The 19,809-nt window shown below is 43.5% G+C and overlaps 1 protein-coding gene across 3 annotated transcripts in view; it reads right to left on the bottom strand.

Moving 5' to 3' along the window:
* The window catches only part of PLPPR1 (phospholipid phosphatase related 1), a 185,901-nt gene that overhangs the window by 102,322 nt on the left and 63,770 nt on the right, over positions 1 to 19,809 (bottom strand). For all 3 annotated transcript variants that reach the window (XM_050943195.1, XM_050943194.1, XM_050943196.1), the window contains exon 2: positions 5,172 to 5,280. In XM_050943195.1, coding sequence (XP_050799152.1) covers positions 5,172 to 5,234 — 63 coding nt within the window. In that variant the 5' untranslated portion in view covers positions 5,235 to 5,280. The remainder of the gene's footprint in view (positions 1 to 5,171; positions 5,281 to 19,809) is intronic.

The following is a 19,809-nucleotide window of genomic DNA, read 5'->3' as shown; positions in this document are numbered from 1 at the left end:
TCAATAGCTTGCAAGACCAAGGCCCATGAGCTGTACAGTCAGATACTCATCTCACCACAAACTGAATACCAGCACTGTGAGAGCAAACTTGGCTCTACACCGATCTTTGCACTGCCCTGCTCCCATTACAGCCTCTGTGCACCGTCTGTCCCCCCAAGTGCTGGACTACAGCATCCTGGGGGCTACTCTAATTTACACTGGTGGCAACCAGCCCCAGGGGTCCAGCATTAGCAAGCAACACAGAAAACCTGAGACACATTAAGTATTCCCTACCTCTTTCTTAAATAAAAATTGATCAGTACCATCAAGATTTGCATACACAAGAGTGAACACACCTCTTTATTTCCCATATGTTTTGAGTATGTATATAACATAACATCTAATGTAGAATATCAAGGTTGGAAAGGACCTCAGGAAGTCATCTAGTCCAAACCAAAGCAGGACCAATCTCCAACTAAATCCTCAAATTCCTAAATGGCCCCCTCAAGGATTGAATGCTCAACCCTGGGTTTAGCAGGCCAAAGCTCAAAACACTGAGCTATCCCTCCCCGCCAATAATAAATAATCATGGCAGTTCCTGTTGTATAATATTTGGAGATATATGCTGCACTGCATTGCAAAACATAATTATATCTGATACAACACAATAAAAAGGAACGATCAAGAGACTTGCCTTGAATATTTTAGACACAGACATTGATTTGATAAGTGAGTTGAGAATTATTTTAATCAAGCCTTCTTTAGCCTGTAATGTACATAGCTTTTCTAATTAGGAAGTGAAATGTTGATTTAACATTTCTGTCATTACAGATTAGATGTTGCATGTTACCTCTTTATTTAAATGTCCACAATTTGAATGTATAAAGGAATTTGGAAAAGTCAGCCCAGGGGGAAAGTCCTTACAATGAGCCATTCACCTTCAGGTCAGGTTTTATAATAACTAACTGCTAAGATAAGTGAGCTGAGCGGAGAAAAATAAGATTAAGAAAATGGAAGTCTGAATAACCATCGGAATTATTAAAAAAACTGTCAAATATCATCATAAGCAGGATGATATTTAAAATATCAGAACTGTGTGTGTCCTATACTTTCATATTCAGTCTTAAGCTCGTCTAAACCTGAGAGCATTGTAGAGCAGAATCATAGAATCCCACTGGAAAGGACTGTGACGGGGCTTGTGGAGGGACCCCGTGGAGCAGGGAGGGCCCAGGTCCCCCCAACTGGCCGCCACCCACCCAGGGGTGGTGGCCTACTCCCCTAACAGGCCACTAGGTCATGCAGCCCCCCAGAAGGATCAGTGATACTGACTTGGGCCACTAGGTCACACAGCCCCGAGAGAGGGCAACCTTATTGACTCTGGCCATTGGGCCACGCAGCTCTGAGTACAGCCCTACTGACTCTTCCCACTAGGCCTTGATGAGCCAGGCAGTCACACTGACTCTGACCACTATGCGATGCACCCCTGCTGAACCGGGAAGCCATGCTGACTCGGGTCATAGGGGCTGTCACCATGACTATGGCCTTTTGGCTACACAACCTTGAGAGAGTGAGAGCGGCCATATTGATTTTACCATTAGTCCACACAACTCCAAGACAAGAGGGGACAGGGCACATTATAAGGGGTTATCAAGTCCAGCCCCCTGCACTGAGGCAAGACCAAGTTTAATTGTGAGCAAAAATGTATTGGCATGATATTTTGGTGCTCAGCTCAGCCGGGAATTGAAAATAAGTTTTAGGGCAAGGTGTTTAAACTTTATCAGTGAGTGGACAAAACCTTATTAGGAAGGTCAGTGAGAAAGGCAGTGGGATCCAGTGGATAGGCCTCTCAGTTAGGACACAGGAAACCTGGGTTCTCTTCCTGGCTCTGCCACTGAGCTGATGTGTGACCTCAGGCAAACCGTTTAATCCCTCTGACACTCTGTTTCCCCTTCCCTGCATCTGCCTTGCCTATTTGACTGTAAGCTCTTCCAAGCTGGGGCTCTTACTGTGTCTGTGCAGCACCTAACACACTCAGGCCCCAATTTCAGTTGGGGGCTCTAGTTTCAACGTAGAATTACAGAAGATTAGGGTTAGAGAGACCTCAGGAGATCATCTAGTCCAACCCCCTGCTCAGAGCAGGACCAATCCCCAATTAAATCATCCCAGCCAGGGCTTTGTCAGCCCTGACCTTAAAAACCTCTAAGGCGGAGATTCCACCATCTCCCTTGGCAACGCAGGAATATCAATGATGATAATACAGATGTGGGCCATCTCTCCTCTCATTTGTGATCACATAACATCACTGTTTTATCAGCAATTGCTAAACATGGAAAAGAACTATTAGGAAATCACACAATGTGTTTCTAGCTGTCCTCAATGTGATTTCGCAGCTGGAAACAAGCAGGAGGAGGAGCCCCATGGAATCAGCCAACTTTCCTCAAGTCACCAAGAAATGCTGAGAATCACTGGTTCAGAGCTACTATGAAATTACTGACATGGGGCCCAGTGCTACAACAACTAACTAATATAGAGCTTATCATGAAGCGTAGCCCCTTGAAGGCACATTTGAAATGCCCGCCAGCAACCAACAGACTCCTAGCAGCTTGAAAAGCAAAACACTTTCAGTGAAACTTATTCAGAGTTGTAGTGGCTTCTCAGAGTGGGCTGCTGTCCATCTGCTCTGCCTTCCCAGTGGGAAATGGAATTCTAAGCGCTGGTTAGATCTACACTACTTGGGATAAATATAAATAACCTTCAGATTCCAATTCTGCTGCGCTGGACATGGACAATCCACATCACTTTTCCAGAAAGGCAAATAGTAACATGAGTAAAAGATGAAGCATAGTCCATGGGAAGAGCTGGCATTACCCAACGCCAGCACAGGGAACATCCATTTTAACACTGGTTCTCTGTCTTTACGTCTGCTTCTTGATAAAAATTGACTGTTATCATCACATCTAGCATGCCAAAGGACAGGAGAAGTATGCTCAGGCAGTGAACAATGATCTTCCCTTCCTCTTGGCACTTGATTCATTTTTATGTTCATGTCAGCCTTGTCTACATGCCAATTTATAACTCCGTTGACTCCACTACCCTCAGACTTATCAATCACACATTAGAGGGCTAAAATTCTTCAGAGATGATTCAGGCTATAAATTTGAAACATCTTATTTCACACCTTTCTGGTATTTCTTATGCACATTTGGAAAAAAAAAAGTGGTCTGGGGGGATGAATGAAACGATGAGGTATGGATTTCTGTCCTTTCCTAGTTTTGAGGTTACCTAAGAAATTTGGTCTGGTTTCCACAGGAGACAGAGACCTATATTCCTTGAAAATGTGGTTATTACGTCAGTGATAAATCTCTAAGGGCAACAGTAAGACACAACTGAGGGTCAGTTGCCTTAAACTATTCACTAGATATAGCTGTCTGCTATAACTCCACCTCTTGAGATGTACTACTCTGTTTCTACAATGGTTTTGCAACATTTTCCCATAACAACTGGTTAATCTGCCTTGGCCCATGTGATTATATCCCATACCTATACAACTAGTACTTTCTTCAGCCAGTCTGATTTCTGTTGATGAGAGCGGATAACCAAAGCTCATTCAAGGCAATAAGACGACTCTGCCTGACTTCAATGGGCTTTGGATCAGTCCCATAGAGAAACTGATTGCACTCTCAGGGCAACCTCTGAGAAACAGAAGGTGGAGAGTGGGTGCAAAGAAGCTCTCCCTTAGCGGGAGCAGGCACAGTGCTGGATGTGTGAGGCCAAGAGAGGTACCTATTACAATCACATGCTCTAGATATCCTATCTCCCTTTGTAGAGGTTACTATCCTTGCACTATGGACAGCAAGCCTCCTTGCTTGCATGGGGCCTCAGACAAAATCCATACCCAGCAAACAAAGGCCCTGGTTCTGTGCAATGGAACGTCCCTCCATTGACTTCAGTGGGAGTTGGATCAGTCCCACAGAACACACAGACCAAGACTGTGACTAGGCCTTCTAGCCCTTTCCAACAGGTTCTTCTTGTGCCCTACTCCCTCACTCCTGCCCCTGTGACCCTCACAGACCTAGTCACAATCTAGCCCACAATGTTAATTTTACAATTCAGGATTAAGGGACAACAGGTGTGGGGGTATGGATTATGCAGCAACAGGTGGATGCCTATGACTCCTTAACCGTATAGCTCTCACCAGACAAACTTCTGACCAAAGTTTCCTTGAAAAATAACCCAAATCCAGATCCGCAGGTTGAGATGTTTCCTACCTCCTAGTAGGGGGAGAAAATGAGAGGTTTTTGTATTCATTTATTTTGATCGTAACAGGAAACAAACTCACTAGAGTGAATAAATGACACATAAAGAATAAATAAACCTGCCAGGCTGATAAAGAAAAACCAACTCCATACCCAGCAAACTAAGACCCTGGTTGTTGGCTTCTCTTCAACATTAGTTAACTCACAACTGTTGTATCCTCTGACTCCACCACCATGTTTAAACAGGAGAAGCACCTCACTACACTCCCACTGGACCATTCATCTGAGTGAATGCTCACCAATTGTAGTAAGAGTTGAACAACTGGCCTCTCAGTCTAAGCTGGGCTAGACTGAGAATTAATACACTCCCCTGAGCACGGACTGGTGCCTATGTTGCATCAGCCTGGGGTAGCTCTAGGGTCTGTATGTCCCAGAGACACCCCTATAAATAACAATTCTTCCCTCACTTTCTTCTTGCTCCAGAGGGCAGTGGCCACTAACAGCAATAAATGATGATACTCCCTCCTAGATCAGCTATGCTAGCCAGCGAGTTGGGCAGGGAGAGCCCACACTCCCTCCAGTCCCTGCTCACCTGCTTCAGGGATGGACTCATTGAGAATGTAGCACCTGTGCATTCTTCTGCACCTACATCTCAAGTCAGACAAATCTATATAGGGTGGTAAGGGAGGGATGAGGGATCTGCTTATACCCCATTGTGGGGTTGTAATACGAGACCAATTTGGCCCTGATGCCTTGTTAAATAAGCAAGCTGTGTTCATGTGTGATAGACAATCCTTGTCATTTCTTTATCAAAACAGGATACATTACACAACTGCTGACATGCTACTCTTCAATCTTACAGGAGTTCAGTTGTTTTTGTCCCAGCTTCATCACAGCATGACACAAACTTCTGCAGCATCTGTGCAGTGCACTCACCTCGACAAAGATGAAACATGGGATGATAGAATAACTTCGCTGGGTGTTGTTTCCTAAAGCCATTTCTCATCACAACTCTTGGGAAAGCACTGTCCAAAACTTTACCAGGCTGAAAGAGAGACAAACACGTACAGTAAGTTACATTCGACTGAACGTTCTTCACTTAATACAACCTGGAGAATATCACGGCAAGCTCATGTAGCAAGCAGAGAAAAAGAGGAACAGAATATTAAGCGCTAGATTGTAGTTTTACAGCCTGTCCAGTGTCTTGCTGCATAGTCCCTGGAGCAGCCTGGGAGGTAAGAGTGTGACTCAGAGAGAGGTCACCAGGGTTTAGGGTGTTGCAGATTACATCTCCCATTGAGCAAGGAGGAAGCAGGATCAAAATCTCAATCACAATTTGATCCTTTCTCTGCTTCTGGACCAGTGCAGCCATGCACTGCTCCTTAACTCAGAGCAGATTGCAAGATCACAATCCAGCGCAGAAGTGACTGTATTCCTGAGTCATAAATGGCTTAAATCAATTATGTTTTATGCTAAATAAATAGTGAAATTGTACTTTAAAATAAGATGGGTTTACAGTGACCTGAAAGCCACTCTGTGGATCATCAAAAGATTTATCTGGGCAAATATGTCCAATTTCACATGCCAGGACAGGCAAAACTATTGACTTCAGCGGGAATAAGCACCACACAATCGGCAGTGAAGAATTGGGCCCTTTCCTTTCTGCAAAGTACTTTTGGCCCGCTGTTAGTTAGTAGTTTAAACCACAAAACCCCTTCCTGCTAAGCATTACTGTGCGATACTGACTATTGTAATTTTAATGGAACATAACCTGGTAACAATCTGCATTGAGACGTTTGATCTCTTCACTGTACACAATGTATGGAGAAAAGAACTCTAATGGGAGACTTAACTGGTCTTAAGTGCGAAGAGAGACTTAAAATGGCTTTAGAGATCAGCATTAGGCAGTGGTATAAACCAAAGAAGAAAAAAACAGTGGCCAGAGAGCTGCCCAGTACCCTACCACACACACTCACACAGGACAATGCCAGGGAAATGAGAGGAATGGAAACTCTAACCATATTAAGAAATAGCCAGGATGCCATCGGGCACAATCCCACTCTCAGCATTCTGAACCCAAAGAAATTCTTCCATTTGAATTCCAAGTTACTGGAGCACTGGTTTTGCCAAGGCACGTATGAGAGTAAGGGCTGGTTTAAGTAGCATCAACTCCTGGCAAATTTTCATAGGATGATTCCACTTCACTTGCACAGAGACTTGTTCCATATGGCCTGACTCCTTTGAGAGGAAGGTGGTAAGGCACTGGTATGGGGAGTTGATATCATTGTTGCTCCTATGAACTCCTAACTAAAGCGGGATGAAATGTTTTGACTATAACTTTTTTCCAGCAAACAATGCAGATTTGATAATGCTGAAAAAGTTCACGTATTCACATCGATTTCACCAAACAGACTCAGTGAAAAAAACCCCCAAACCCGTCAAAACGTTTCAATTTTTCAAATCAAAACATTTCAATTTTTTTATTTAATATAACTTTGTTTTGCAATTTCTTTTAATTTTAGGGTTTCTTTTTTTTTTAAAAGTACAGTAATGCCCAAAATCAAAATGAAATGTGTTGTTTGATCCAAAACTATTTTATTTTTCAGTTTGTCAGAAAATTTCATTTTCAGTTTGAGCTGTAACAATTTATTTTCTCATTTATATTTTGGAATTGTCAGCAAACAAAAAAAATCCATATTTCACCTAGCTCTGCTCCTAACTAGGCAGGTGTGCATGAGTTATTTCTGTTCTAAATGGCTTTGGGGATTGTTTGATAGAATGATAGGTTAAGGAAGAATTGTTACTGAATTACAAGAATTGTGCGGATCATTACTACTGAAATCCCTGTCAGCACCTTTCTAGCAATGATCATGTTTAAGGATGGCATTAATACTGTTTCCCTGGCCAGTGCAGCCAGAACATAGTAATAACCGGATTTTGCAAATCCGGTGCCCTATGACTTAACGCCTTGCCTTCGAGTCCATAGGTTTACTATGGAAAACAGTAAGGAGTTGGGTGTTTTAAACGGAAGTAGTGTGCTGTGAGACATTTACTTAGGTTCAGAAGAATTTAGATCATGTGTGTTAAGAAACTGAACAGATTATAGCAAGCAAGCTGAAGGTCCTTTGCAGCCCCTCTGCTCTGCCTAATTGAATACCACGGCCCTTGCAATGATGTCAGAAATATGTCGTGTTTATGACTGTTCTTGCAAACTTGCTTTTCAAGTATCAGAAGGGTTGTTGTGTTAGTCTGGATCTCTAAAAGCAGCGAAGAGTCCTGTGGCATCTTATAGACTAACAGACGTATTGGAGCATGAGCTTTCGTGGGTGAATACATCCCCATGTGACATGCATCCAACAAAGCGGGTATTCACTCACGAAAGCTCATGCTCCAATACGTCTGTTAGTCTATAAGGTGCCACAGGACTCTTTGCTGTTCACCATCAGTGAGTTTGTTACTACAATAATTTGCCTATGGAAAAGAAATGTATTTTATGGGCCAGATTCTCTCCTGCATTCTGAATTGATGTTGTTCTGGAAGCTCCAAGAGACAAGAAAGCAGCCAATTTGAGAATTCTCTCTCTATGGGGGACCTCTCAGCTGGCATAGGGCTGGCATAGCCAGCCCTTTCGCCACTCCTCCACATTTGGCTCTGACGAAGCGGGCAGGACAGTGGTAAAGTGGGTTATGGCTGAAATATGCTGTACTCGATCTGTCCCCAGATGACATATGATTCCTTGGAGGCCGTTGCCAGATAGCATAGGCCGCTCCAGCCTATGCTGTGATCAGAGATGGCACAGATCAGCCCAGGGAATCAGGAAGTCAGAACTAGATACTGGCACAGAGAGAATTTGGGCCTATATCTATGCATCTCTCTTCCTCTTGAGGAAAGCTTCTCTGTACAAACGATAGCGGATATCTTTCATTACCATCTAGTGTCACCATCTCCATTTTTATCGTCATTTTGTTCTGATTGTTAACTAGGAAAAACTTGTTAAGATACCACTAGGTTCTGACCTTTTAATCCAGGAGCATGAACACTGCAATGTGAGGCAACTTGGTCAGACCTACAGGAAGGGAATATTAATATTACCCGAGCACTGGCATTATGTGAGGTGCTTCTACTCTTTAAACAAGGTAGAGTAGTTGAATAATACAAAGGTTGTGAATTAATTAGCATTAGTTAGTTCTCATTTTGCCTAATTCCCCTCACATACATTTTCAGAAAGCCCTTCAACTGCAGTGTGGGAGGTTATTGTCTAGCATCTCCTGGGAAAACAGGCAGAGCCATGGAATATATATATGAGCAAACTGAACATTAACTAAAAGGCAGTTAGAGAAAAGAGAACGAAGGCAAACACCTCAGGCTGAAAAGGTTTTATTATCACAGGGATCTGTCATGGCGGGGCAGGGGAGGGGGAGAGGAAGCCAAGGAGGAAAGAAGAGAAAATTCTAATAAATGGAACGCTGCAGCTTATGTCCAGCAGAAGGATTGTTAAAAGGCACAGTCAAGTGTTTTCTCAAGCCTTTTACTTTAACACATGACATAGCACGAGAGACTTGGCTGTAAGGAAAGACTACATGAGCTGATCCGGTAGATTTCTGGAGTAGCAGATAAAATAAACACTGATGGCTGCTATCAAATCCCTCCTCACTCTTCTGCAGACTAAATAAGACCAGTTCCCTCAGCCTCTCCTCCTAAGTCATGTGCCCCAGCCCCCTCATCATTTTGAAGAGCAAATTCTAGTGTTCACATATTCAAGGTGAAATTCACCACTATGTAAAGGGCCATCGCAAGAGATACCCTAAACACCAACCAAGACCCCAAATTATAAACACTCCCCCAAGCAGAGTTTTGACCCCAAAAGGGGAGATGTGACAGAGACTCCATGTAGTCCACTCAAGTACTTCACTATTGCCATGGGTTTTACACAGAATCATAGAATATCAGGGTTGGAAGGGATCTCAGAAGGTTATTTAGTCTAACCCCCTGCTCAAAGCAGGACCAATCCCCAGATAGATTTTTACCCCAGGTCCCTAAATGGCCCCCTCAAGGATTGAACTCACAACCCTGGTGTCATAAACAGAGGGTTAAGGGTTAATGTCTCTTTTACCTGTAAAGGGTTAAGAAGCTCAGTAAACCTGGCTGACACCTGACCAGAGGACCAATGGGGGGACAAGATACTTTCAAATCTTGGTGGAGGGAAGTCTTTGTTTGTGCTTTTTGTGTTGTTCGTTATTCGCTCTTGGGGCTAAGAGAGACCAGACGTACACCCAGGCTTTCCCAATCTTTCTGAATCAGTCTTTCATGTTTCAAAATTGTAAGTAGTAGCCAGGCAAGGTGGATTAGTCTTATGTTTGTTTTCTTAACTTGTAAATGTGTCTTTTTGCTGGAAGGATTTTTACCTCTGTTTGCTGTAACTTTAAATCTAAGGCTAGGGGGGGAATCCCTCCGGTCTATATGAATCTGAATACCCTGTAAAGCATTTTCCATTCTGATTTTACAGAGATAACTTTTACTTTTTTTCTTTCTTTAATTAAAAGCTTTCTTTTTAAGAACCTGATTGATTTTTCCTTGTTTTAAAATCCAAGGGATTGAGTCTGAACTCACCAGGGATTGGTGGGGGGAAAGGAAGGGGCACGGTTAATTCCTCCTTGTTTTAAGATCCAAGGAGTTTGGATCGGTGTGAAGCCTCTCAAGGCAACCCAGGGAGGGGAAAGTCTGGGGGGAAAAGGAGGGGGATGGTTAATTTCTCCTTGTTTTAAGAACCAAGGGGTTTGGGTCTGGGTTCCCCAGGGAAGGTTTTGGGGGAACAGAAAGTGTGCCAGACACTAAATTCTGGCTGGTGGCAGTGTACCAGATTTAAGCTAGTAATTAAGCTTAAAAGTGTTCATGCAGGTCCCCACTTTTTGTACCCTAAAGTTCAAAGTGGGGGAAAAAACCTTGACACCTGGCTTTAGCAAACCAATGCTTAAACCACTGAGCTATCCCAGCCCCCGAGATGTTCAGGTGTGGCAGGTGTTCAGGCACTACAGAGGTGGTCAGCCATATACGTCACATTAGATTAGATTACATGCACCTTTTATGTGCATGTCATCACATGGGGTGACTGTCACCCCCAAAGAACAGCCATAGCAAACAAAAAGCAGTACAAACATGGCGGAAGTGAAGAACCACGTGGAAGTCAAAGGATCGTTCACAAGGGCTGTTTTGTTGTATTCACTCAGCTCTGGTTTTTAAGTGTCATCATGGATGGGCAGGTTCATGCTGTGAGGTGCTTACATCCCTGCCAAATTGTTTAGCATGTCACTAACTCAACGTTGCCTGGAGTGACAAATCTTAAAACGCAGCATGAAAATCAGTGAAATCACAGGGGTGAAGCTGCCTTACCATCTAACTGATACAGCTGCTGTCTTCTTTTCTGATGGAATTATCAGTGCATGGTAGAGGAGAGGGATGCAGATTACAGGATTCATTAAGAAATACTTTAAAATATCAGGCACACTTTGTAAATACCACCACCAAATTTATCGTGCACAATTAATGGAGCTGATTCTGCTTCTAACTTCCAATTAACTAAAAAGCCAATTATGCCAGGTCTCCTTTCATCCCTTCCAATTTTAGAAATTAATCTAATTGAAATAGTCGTGCGTGTTCTTGGGTGGAAAAGGGGGACTATTTTTGGTCTCCATCCAATCACCTGAAGATGCTTCATCTTAATTTAGATTGATTAATGGGCCTTACAGGTTCTTCTGAAACCAATGGGAAATGCAAGTACTCATTTCTTTTTATCAAATCAGTTTAAAGCTCCATTTATTTTTGAAGCCACTTGCAACAAAGGAATGGCAGGTGCGGTCAGCAGTTAGGGAATAATTTGTACGAGAAGGGGACTCTGAAATCCAGGAATAAATGGCAAAATTGGTCTAATGAAAATACAGTAGTTTACAGTAATTTTAGGGACTGATCCTGCAACAGACTGCACCCATGCATAGTCAATTATATTGGGACATTCAGGTCTCACTGGCTTCCACATCAAATTTGTTCAGTTTGCAAGTAAAGTGATGTTTTTTCTAATTGGCATGCCTGCAGATTCACGCTGGAACTTGAATGTCAAGCGCATCATCTGTCTGTCTTCTGGAACATGACCATTGTACAGATTCTACAAGTGTTGCCCTCAGTTACACTTGTACAATTCCACTATTTTTTGTAAGTTTGCAGTGGGCAACTGGAAGCCTGAGCATTACAGGCGCATTTTTTAAATGTATTAAACAAAGAATGAGAAGAAACAAGGTGGCCCCACCAAGAGTCGCTTTAAGGTGCCTCTGCGTATGGTATTCCCACCTACGTACACATTTCCAGGCAAGGCAGAATTATGGGATTTTGTTGAGTTTTCCTTCTATTCTAGTTGGACTGTTTCAGTGAGATGCAGCTCATGTTCACAGGACATTCAGTGAACACAAGCACAAGTGTTCATAGTACATCCAGCTCAGGCCATTTCCACAGCATAGATTTTTGTATGGGATCATTCTATACTTCCGTTTGCGCATGCGTTGGCTTTCTCTTTCTTCCCCAGCATATGCCCCACCAGTAGTCAGCTCTGCACAGTTCAGTATACGTCTGAGAGCAATTGTTTACAGAGTTACACTGAGCCACATTCTCTTTCCCTGTTTCAGACATTTTGTGCCGCTCAGGTTCTGTGAAGTGCTCACAATCTAGCCTTACCTGGCCAGCAGAGAATTCTCTACTGTAGCATAAAGCCAGAGTAGCTGGCTCCTACACCATCTGCTCCCCTCACCCTGGTATGTGGAGTACGAGGAGGTGCAATGGGGGAGGCAAAGTACTCCTGCACACCCCCAATTCTCAACTGGCTGGCATAAGTTAGAACAGCCTATGGACGTGGCTCTGATTTATACTGGAGTCAGGGAAACTTGAGAATCAGGGAACTGTGACCGGCTCCCTGACTTCCCTCTGTACAGAGCAGATCTTCACACATCTCTCTCTCTCTCAATCTGAAGGGGCCCAAGGGGATGTGATTCTGAACAACTCCCGAGACAGATGTGGAAATCTCGTTGCAATTTTTCTTTCATGGTCTGGGAGTCCAGTGCTTTCAGGAATAAGACTCTACAGTGTCAAGATATAAAGTTACGGAGGGTCGTTTGGACATCAAGACAAAAGTTTTCTCTAGGATCTAGGAATAATTTTAGAACTCTCTCCTCCACCGCAGGGAAAACAGCGGGGAAGCCAATCAGATGGGACAGACATTGGCCGTCAGTCAGAATATGAATGCTACCTTGGAGGTTTTACATTCAAAATTAGGCAGGCCTTCCTCTGTGGTACATAATAAACAGAGGGAAAGAGACTCTGAGGACAAAATGCTTATTGATTTGAGCAGGCAGTCTGGAACAGAGGGAGCAAAACTGAGCAACCCATTGAGTATAAGCTCCACTATTATTTAAAAAAAATAAACGACATAAACCCACTGCAACACTTGGCATTAGGTCTCGGGAGCATAATTTGTGTTAGCATCTCACTGCCCTGACATTCTTAGACTCACACAGGCAAGGAATAGCTCCCATGCATCACTCAAATTAACAGTGCCACATGGATAATTCCAGGCACAGTAAAATCAATGCCAAACCCGTGACTTCCTGTGTTGTGCATCCACCCACCCCAAATTCATTGTGACAGGAGAATCCTTCAGGAGTCCCTTCACATTCGAGAGAACAAGGACCACCCAAAAGATGCAGATCTAAATAACATACCAAGATTCTGAGTCAAATCCAGAAAAACTTTTTTGGCTTGCAGCACAGAGCTCAAAGACTCGGGGTTTTTCCCCCAAAGATCAATGGCAAGCAAGGCAGATGGACATCAAAATCCCAAACAAACAGCTCTTCAAGGCCCAGACAAAGAAACTAGGGGCTTTTCATTCCACTGGAAAATATGATCCACTTTGAACTGAAACCACATATCACACGGGAGATGTGTCTACCTCCTCCATTAATGGAGACTGAGACATAAGCCTATGTGTGGCTGCAGAAACGGCCTTCAAACTGTGGAACACCTCATTAACCAATGTCCCAAACGATCATATCCTCCTGACGGTATCTCTACCATCCACTCTGCTTTACCTGAAGCAGTTAATTGGATCACCAATCTAGACCTGGACCTCTAACATTGCTTTTTTAAAACTACACAAAGGAGGAAGAAGCAGCTAGGCAGGGAGTTGGGAGAGACACGGCGGCATTTCAGCTGTTTGCAGAGAAAGGCATTTATTTGAGTTTAGTACCAACCTACTTCTGTCTGGCTTGGTCAATACAATCTGCCTCCTCCTCCTCAAAGCTCGCTTGATCTTGGTTTTCAGTATGAATACAGACCGGGAAAGCAGGGCCTCGTGATCCTTCTGACTTTTGGGGTTTTAAGCAGGTGGTGTCAGAAGACCAAGGACAGGACACAAATATAGCTCCTGCACTCCGGGCAGTGCAGGCCTTGTGCCCTCCTACCAGCCTCTGTGTTACAAACCACCCCCAAAGAGAGGAGTTGGAGGCCAAGACATGACCCTGCTTCCCCTCACTCCCTGCACAGGTCCATGAAGTTGCCCGGGGAAGCAAGTATAACCCATACTGGCAGAGTGTGAGCATCTGTCCCCCTCTAGCAGCTGGTCCACAGCAGCGGTTAATCAGTCTGTTCCAGCATCTAGCTAACAACCCTTACACTTTAACTCAGGGGAGAGAAGCTCATACTTTTAGTGCTGACTGTCACAGGTTCGTTCTCCATGGATATCCCAAGCAGGGCCATTTCACAAAGTGGAGGATTGTAAGAGATTGTGCAGCATACATATGCATTCCCTCTTGGATCTCCCTCTAGGGGAGGAGGGGTGCAGCTCTGCACCGTGTCCTACACACACACCTGGGTGTTAAACACATTGTCTGAGCCTTCCAAAGCTTAAAATCCACCATCTATGTTATCCCTCATGTTTGCTTCTTAACAGAGGAAAAAAGAGCAAATGTCAGTGTGATGGCCACCATCTTGGATAACACACTGGGGACCGAAACATAAGCTAAATCTCTCTAGTTTGAGCTGCGATTGACGCCTCCACAGCCACAGCTCAGGCACAGGAGGGGACCAGTAACATATATTCACCGGTGGCTCCTCCTAGCTCTATACAAAAAACGAGAAACGACAAGTCAAATATCTGTTCCCTTCTGCCAGAAGCGGATGACTGTGGAGATACCTCAACTTCTCTTACAATTGGATGTACAAAAAGTTCTCACCCAGAATGCAGCTATCACAAAAGCAGTAAGGGTGTGGTTTTCCAAAGCACTGAGTGCTGGCCTAATTTTCTTGCCATTTAAGTCGATGGTAAATCTCCCTTAGGGAGCAGAGTTAGGCCAAAGCTGAGTGCTTTCACAAGTCTCAGCTGGCTCAAATCTCAACCCGTGCATGGGTTGGGTTTTTTCTTAACCAACACATACTGATAGCGTAGGTAGTTCTCCCTCCTGCCCCCCAAATATCCTGGCATGGTAAGAAAGAAATTCCACAAGGACTTTGACAACAAGCCAGATGATGAAATAAGTTAGTATGAGTCTGATCCTCTGGAGCTATCTCCACAACAATATCGACTGGTATAAGGGAGTGCCACGATGAGCAATACAATGATCAACGGGACTGGAGGGATTCATAAGGAGACATTAAAAGAGCTAAATATATCTAACTTGCCTAAGCAATGACTAAAGGGGACATGCTAATAGTTTACATGGATCTGGAGACTGGAAACATGACAGGCCTGGTTTTCCGTTGACTTGAATGTCGTGCCATCACTTACACTTGAGTGTATACGGATACCATTGTGTTTTAGCAGCATTTTACACTCACTTTGCTCAGGTGTGAATGATGACAAAGATGTATGCAAGGCAGTGGAGAATCTGGCCCCAAGTAAGGAAAGATCTGTTTAGTATGTCAAAGAGGGGTGGAATAATAGGGGTAATGGGATGAAATGCAGACAGGGAAAATGAGGCTGAAGATCAGTGAAGCCTTCCCACCAGCAAGATATATTTAGCCTGGGAATGGTCTCCCAAGAGAGTGGCACAGACCCTAAGCTTTTAAAACCAAATAATACTAGAAAAATGTTCTGCAGTGAAGAATCCTGCAGTGACTAGGGGATTGGCTGGATGAGCTAATAGGTCTTTTCCATCTCTAATTTCAATGATGAAGCATGTAGTCTGAGCAGCAATTATCACCTAATTAAATAAAATAAAGATGCAAAGCAAACAAAAGCACATCACCATTACAAAGGGGATGGAATACAGGCTGCATGGTCCCATTCAGGTTTTTTTTGTTTGTTTGTTAGTCTGAAGTTCCTGCTTGTTCTAATACTGCCGATCGCTGGTCATGTGGACTCGGCAGTCATACAGATAACAAGACTACCCAGAGTTATAATAGCTAATGCTAACAAAATTTTTGGAAGGATATTAAGCCTCATGATTCAGGGTTTAAGCCAATCTGTAACTATCAGAGATGAGGGTGAGGCCTAATGTGAGGGGCAGATTATTCCACATCTGCTGTCCTTACCCCTACCTCCGAAGTAGCTGGAACAGCCCTGGTAACTCATACCAAACTGCTTCAGTTCACTACAAACTTCACATAAATTGCAACACAAAATGCACATGAGCCCCACAGCCACAGTGAGCCATCTGCAGATTCATCATCCAAATCAGAGAGTTGGCTCTTCTTCAGATGGCATCTTTACTTTTCCCATTGCTGCGTGGCAGCACAGCAGAGCTTATGCTGAGCAAGAAGGATCAGACACCCGGGAAGTAAGAGTTCCTTTGGTTTTGCATTAGCACCATTCAACACACTCCGGGTGAAATCCTGGCCCCAATAAAATCAGTGGCAAAAGTCCCATTGACTTCAATGAGGCCAGGATTTCATTCTCCATTTCTAATGGGGCACTGGCTTCAAGCTGTAGTAAAATGTGCCCACTGACACACTGACATGTTCCTTGCCACCAAGCAAGGATTTACCAGGGACAGAAAAGGCAACATTTTTAGATTTCTTTTTCCAATGGAAGCCTAAATTTTATTTATATATATATATATATATCCTCCAATGGCACAGTCTAAAAACCAGGAGACAACAGAAATTATTGCCTTCGATCTGTGGCTTTGTCTCAGATAGACTTCCAAAGGATCTTAGAGACAATTCCTACTCTCCTTCCTAATGCACGTACACCTCTACCTCGATATAACGCTGTCCTCGGGAGCCAAAAAATCTTACCGCGTGATAGGTGAAACCACATTATATCGAACTTGCTTTGATCCACCAGAGTGTGCAGCCCTGCCCACACAGAGCACTGCTTTACTGCGTTATATCTGAAGTCGTGCTATATTGGGTTGTGTTATATAGAGGTAGAGGTGTAGTTCAGCTGATGACCATGAGACTAACACCAGAGTATAGAGAGTAGGATTTGCCCCTTAGAACATACCAGACTGTGTATCCTCGCCCAAGTGGAACAATGATCTCCACTTCAGCAGTTTGTAGTTTTCTGTAGGTTAGACAGCAAAGTAAGCCAGTGTCTCAGGCCACAAGTAAAGTCTTGGGCCAGATCTACCCTACAGATTCAAGCCAGCATAGCTATGTTGGTCAGAGATGTGAAGAAGGTCCCTAACACACAGGGCTGTGCCAGCACAAGTTCCTAGTGTAGACACAGGTATACTGGCAACACTGTGGGGTTCTTATTGGTAGAACTTGTTCCACTTAAGGGAGCTGGAATCTGCAATGCCAGCAAAAGTACAGTTTTGCTGGTATAAGCTGCATCCGCACTAGGAGTGCTTAGCCAGTATAGTATGTGTCCATGTAATTATACCCGTAAAACACTCCTGTGTAGACCTGGCCTGAGTAGTATGCCGCAAAGATCTGAGTGTTGAGCATCCTGAATTACCACTGACTTAAATACAAGTTAAAAGGGCTCGGCATCAAACAGGACCCAACTTATACATGTTATCAGAGATGGTTCATGGACTGAATAGCCAAATAATTGCATAGTCTTTTTTGACAGCACTTTAGGTTCACTTTGAAACCAAGGGATAGAGGGTTAGTTCTAGCACTGCTCTGTGCGCTGGACTTGGTATCAGTTCTTTTGCCCTCAGCACCAGTACCACTGGTGCCACAAGGAAGCAGAGAGACCAGCAGCAACAAATGTTCTATTCAGTGTGGCTTTGCGCCCACTCACACATTCCCTGCAAACACTCACAGTTAGCAAATTTAAAAACAGATGGAATATCTGGTTAACCTGTTCCAAATAACCCCCCAAATCCACATGTAAAATAAAAGCCAAGTCAGAAAAATAAACAGTTCATTTCTATAAACAGGCAACACCTTAAACCTGCCATGTGGGTGGTCAGTATATTTTCAACATGGTTGACAGTGAAATGCCTGTTTTAGAGCCCCTGTTGTTTAGCATATTCATTTATGAAATGGAACAACTATTTAGATTACTCACAGCTCCTAATGGAAGAACATAGGGATGTTTAATTAAACTGAAAGGCAACACATGTAAAATTGAAAAAGGATTTATTTTACACAATGCGTAATTAACCAGTGGAACTCATCGCCACAAGGTATCACTGAGGCAACGAGCTTAATGGGATTCAAACAAAGAGTAGACTGATAAGAATAGTTGGTTATATTAGAGGATGAAAAAAGAGACATAGGAAAAACCATCATTTGTTGTGGGGGAAAACAGCTTTCCCTATAAGCAGATAATTCCATAATTCTCCACTGTGGAGTTTCTTATTCCTTGCTATGGAGTATCTGGTACTGTGCCCAGAGACAGGACACTTGACTAGATGGTCTGGTACAGTTTGGCAACTCCTATTATCCTACTTTCCTATTTTCCAATATACTGTATTTACTTTTTCCATTCACATTTTTCTCTTTCTCTTTCTCAACTGTTTGTCTTTTATTTTCATTCCTCCTGCCCTCCAGTCTATTTTCCACTTATTTTTTAGGTAGATTTTTTCCTCTGCCCCCTTTTTAGCTCCTGATCACAAAACATCTCCTAAGAAGAGATGAAACCCCAAACCCTGGAGTGGGTTAAATATTAGGCAAAACAAGTTGGGCTAGAGATCACAACCAGTATTGCCAACTCCTATGGCTTCTAAATCATGAGTCAGGTCCCCAAAAATCATGAGGCTGGCTTAAAACTTTTGAGATTTTAAAATATAATAAATGTTGTGTCTTTTTATTTGTCATCTGATTTTTGAGCCCTTGAGATACACTCGGTGCACATTTTGAAGCTCTTCTATGTAACCATAAGGACTAGAAACTGACTTTAAAATGAAATCTGAGCGCCTCATGCAAATCACATTACCACAGGAACTGAGGCTTTAAGAAAAGCATGAAATTGCAAGGGGTGGCCACGCTGCAGACCCATGCATAGAAGCCTGGGGTTGGTGAGATTCTACAGGTTTGGTCCTTAGAGTCTGGATGAAGACTGGTAGTGGGTCATTTGCTTGAATTTGTTTCTGGATGTTATTAAAGCTTTGGGAGGTTTGATGTGTTGGAACACAAAGAAACTCAAGCTGGAACAGGTCACGAGGTTTTGGGGAATTCAGAAACAGATTTTCTCTGATAACTCTTACCATAAACCCTTTGAATACAGAGCTTATATGCTACAGAATGGATTTATTACCATCCCCCTTCACAAATGACATTTTGTTTGCAGACATTGCTAAAGAGACCACAGGATATGAGCTGCCAAGAAGAGGTTGCCTGATACATTGAAAACCACTGGAGTGAAGCGTCATTAGAGTGTCGCTTCTCTCCCTGCAAATGGAATGAGCTCCCTTTCTTATCCATGTTTATTGAACCAGCATCTCAGTAACATTACCTGCTGTCTTGAGATAATAATAATAAAGCTCCCGGGGGGAGAAAAATCCTGGGCCCTATTCCACCACTGTATTTCTGCAGTATTAAGAGACATTCAGAAAAGGAAAAATTAGGCTGAATATCAGGAAAAGCTTCCTGAGAGTAAAACCTTATCTTCATGTAAACTGCAGAGGTTTAACTAAAAGTGTGGTTTTAAATTGATTAATTAAACTGTAGCACGTTTGTGTGCGGGGCCAACTTTATGAACTGCAGGGCCCAATTTGAATTCCTGGTCATGGGCCAGGGCTTTGGCGGCACTTCGGCAGCGGGGAGTCCGCCCCGGGTCTTCCGGACCCCCCTGCTGCTGAAATGCCACCGAAGACCCGGAGCAGACATCCCCCCACCCGCCGCTCCCAAAATGCCAAAGACCCAAAGCAGACCCCCCCGCCGCTGAAATGCCGCTGAAGGCCGGGACACCCGCCCCCCCGCGGGTGCTGGGTGAGTAAAAAAAATTTTAAAAGGCACCTAAGGCGTGGGGCCCGATTCCCGGGAAATGGCCTAAAGCTGGCCCTGCTGTGTGGAGACATATTTAGTTTGGTTTAAACTTTGGCTTATTTTCGTTGTTAAATTTTTTTAACGATAATTAAGCTAAACCAAAATAATAGTCTCTAAACAACTGAAATAAGTGTGTCTATGTGATGGCTGCCAT

Source organism: Gopherus flavomarginatus, chromosome 3, assembly GCF_025201925.1.
Source record: "Gopherus flavomarginatus isolate rGopFla2 chromosome 3, rGopFla2.mat.asm, whole genome shotgun sequence".
Lineage (NCBI taxonomy): Eukaryota > Metazoa > Chordata > Testudines > Testudinidae > Gopherus > Gopherus flavomarginatus.
Note: the sequence above shows the minus strand (reverse complement) of the source record. Positions and strands in the feature narration are given on the sequence as shown.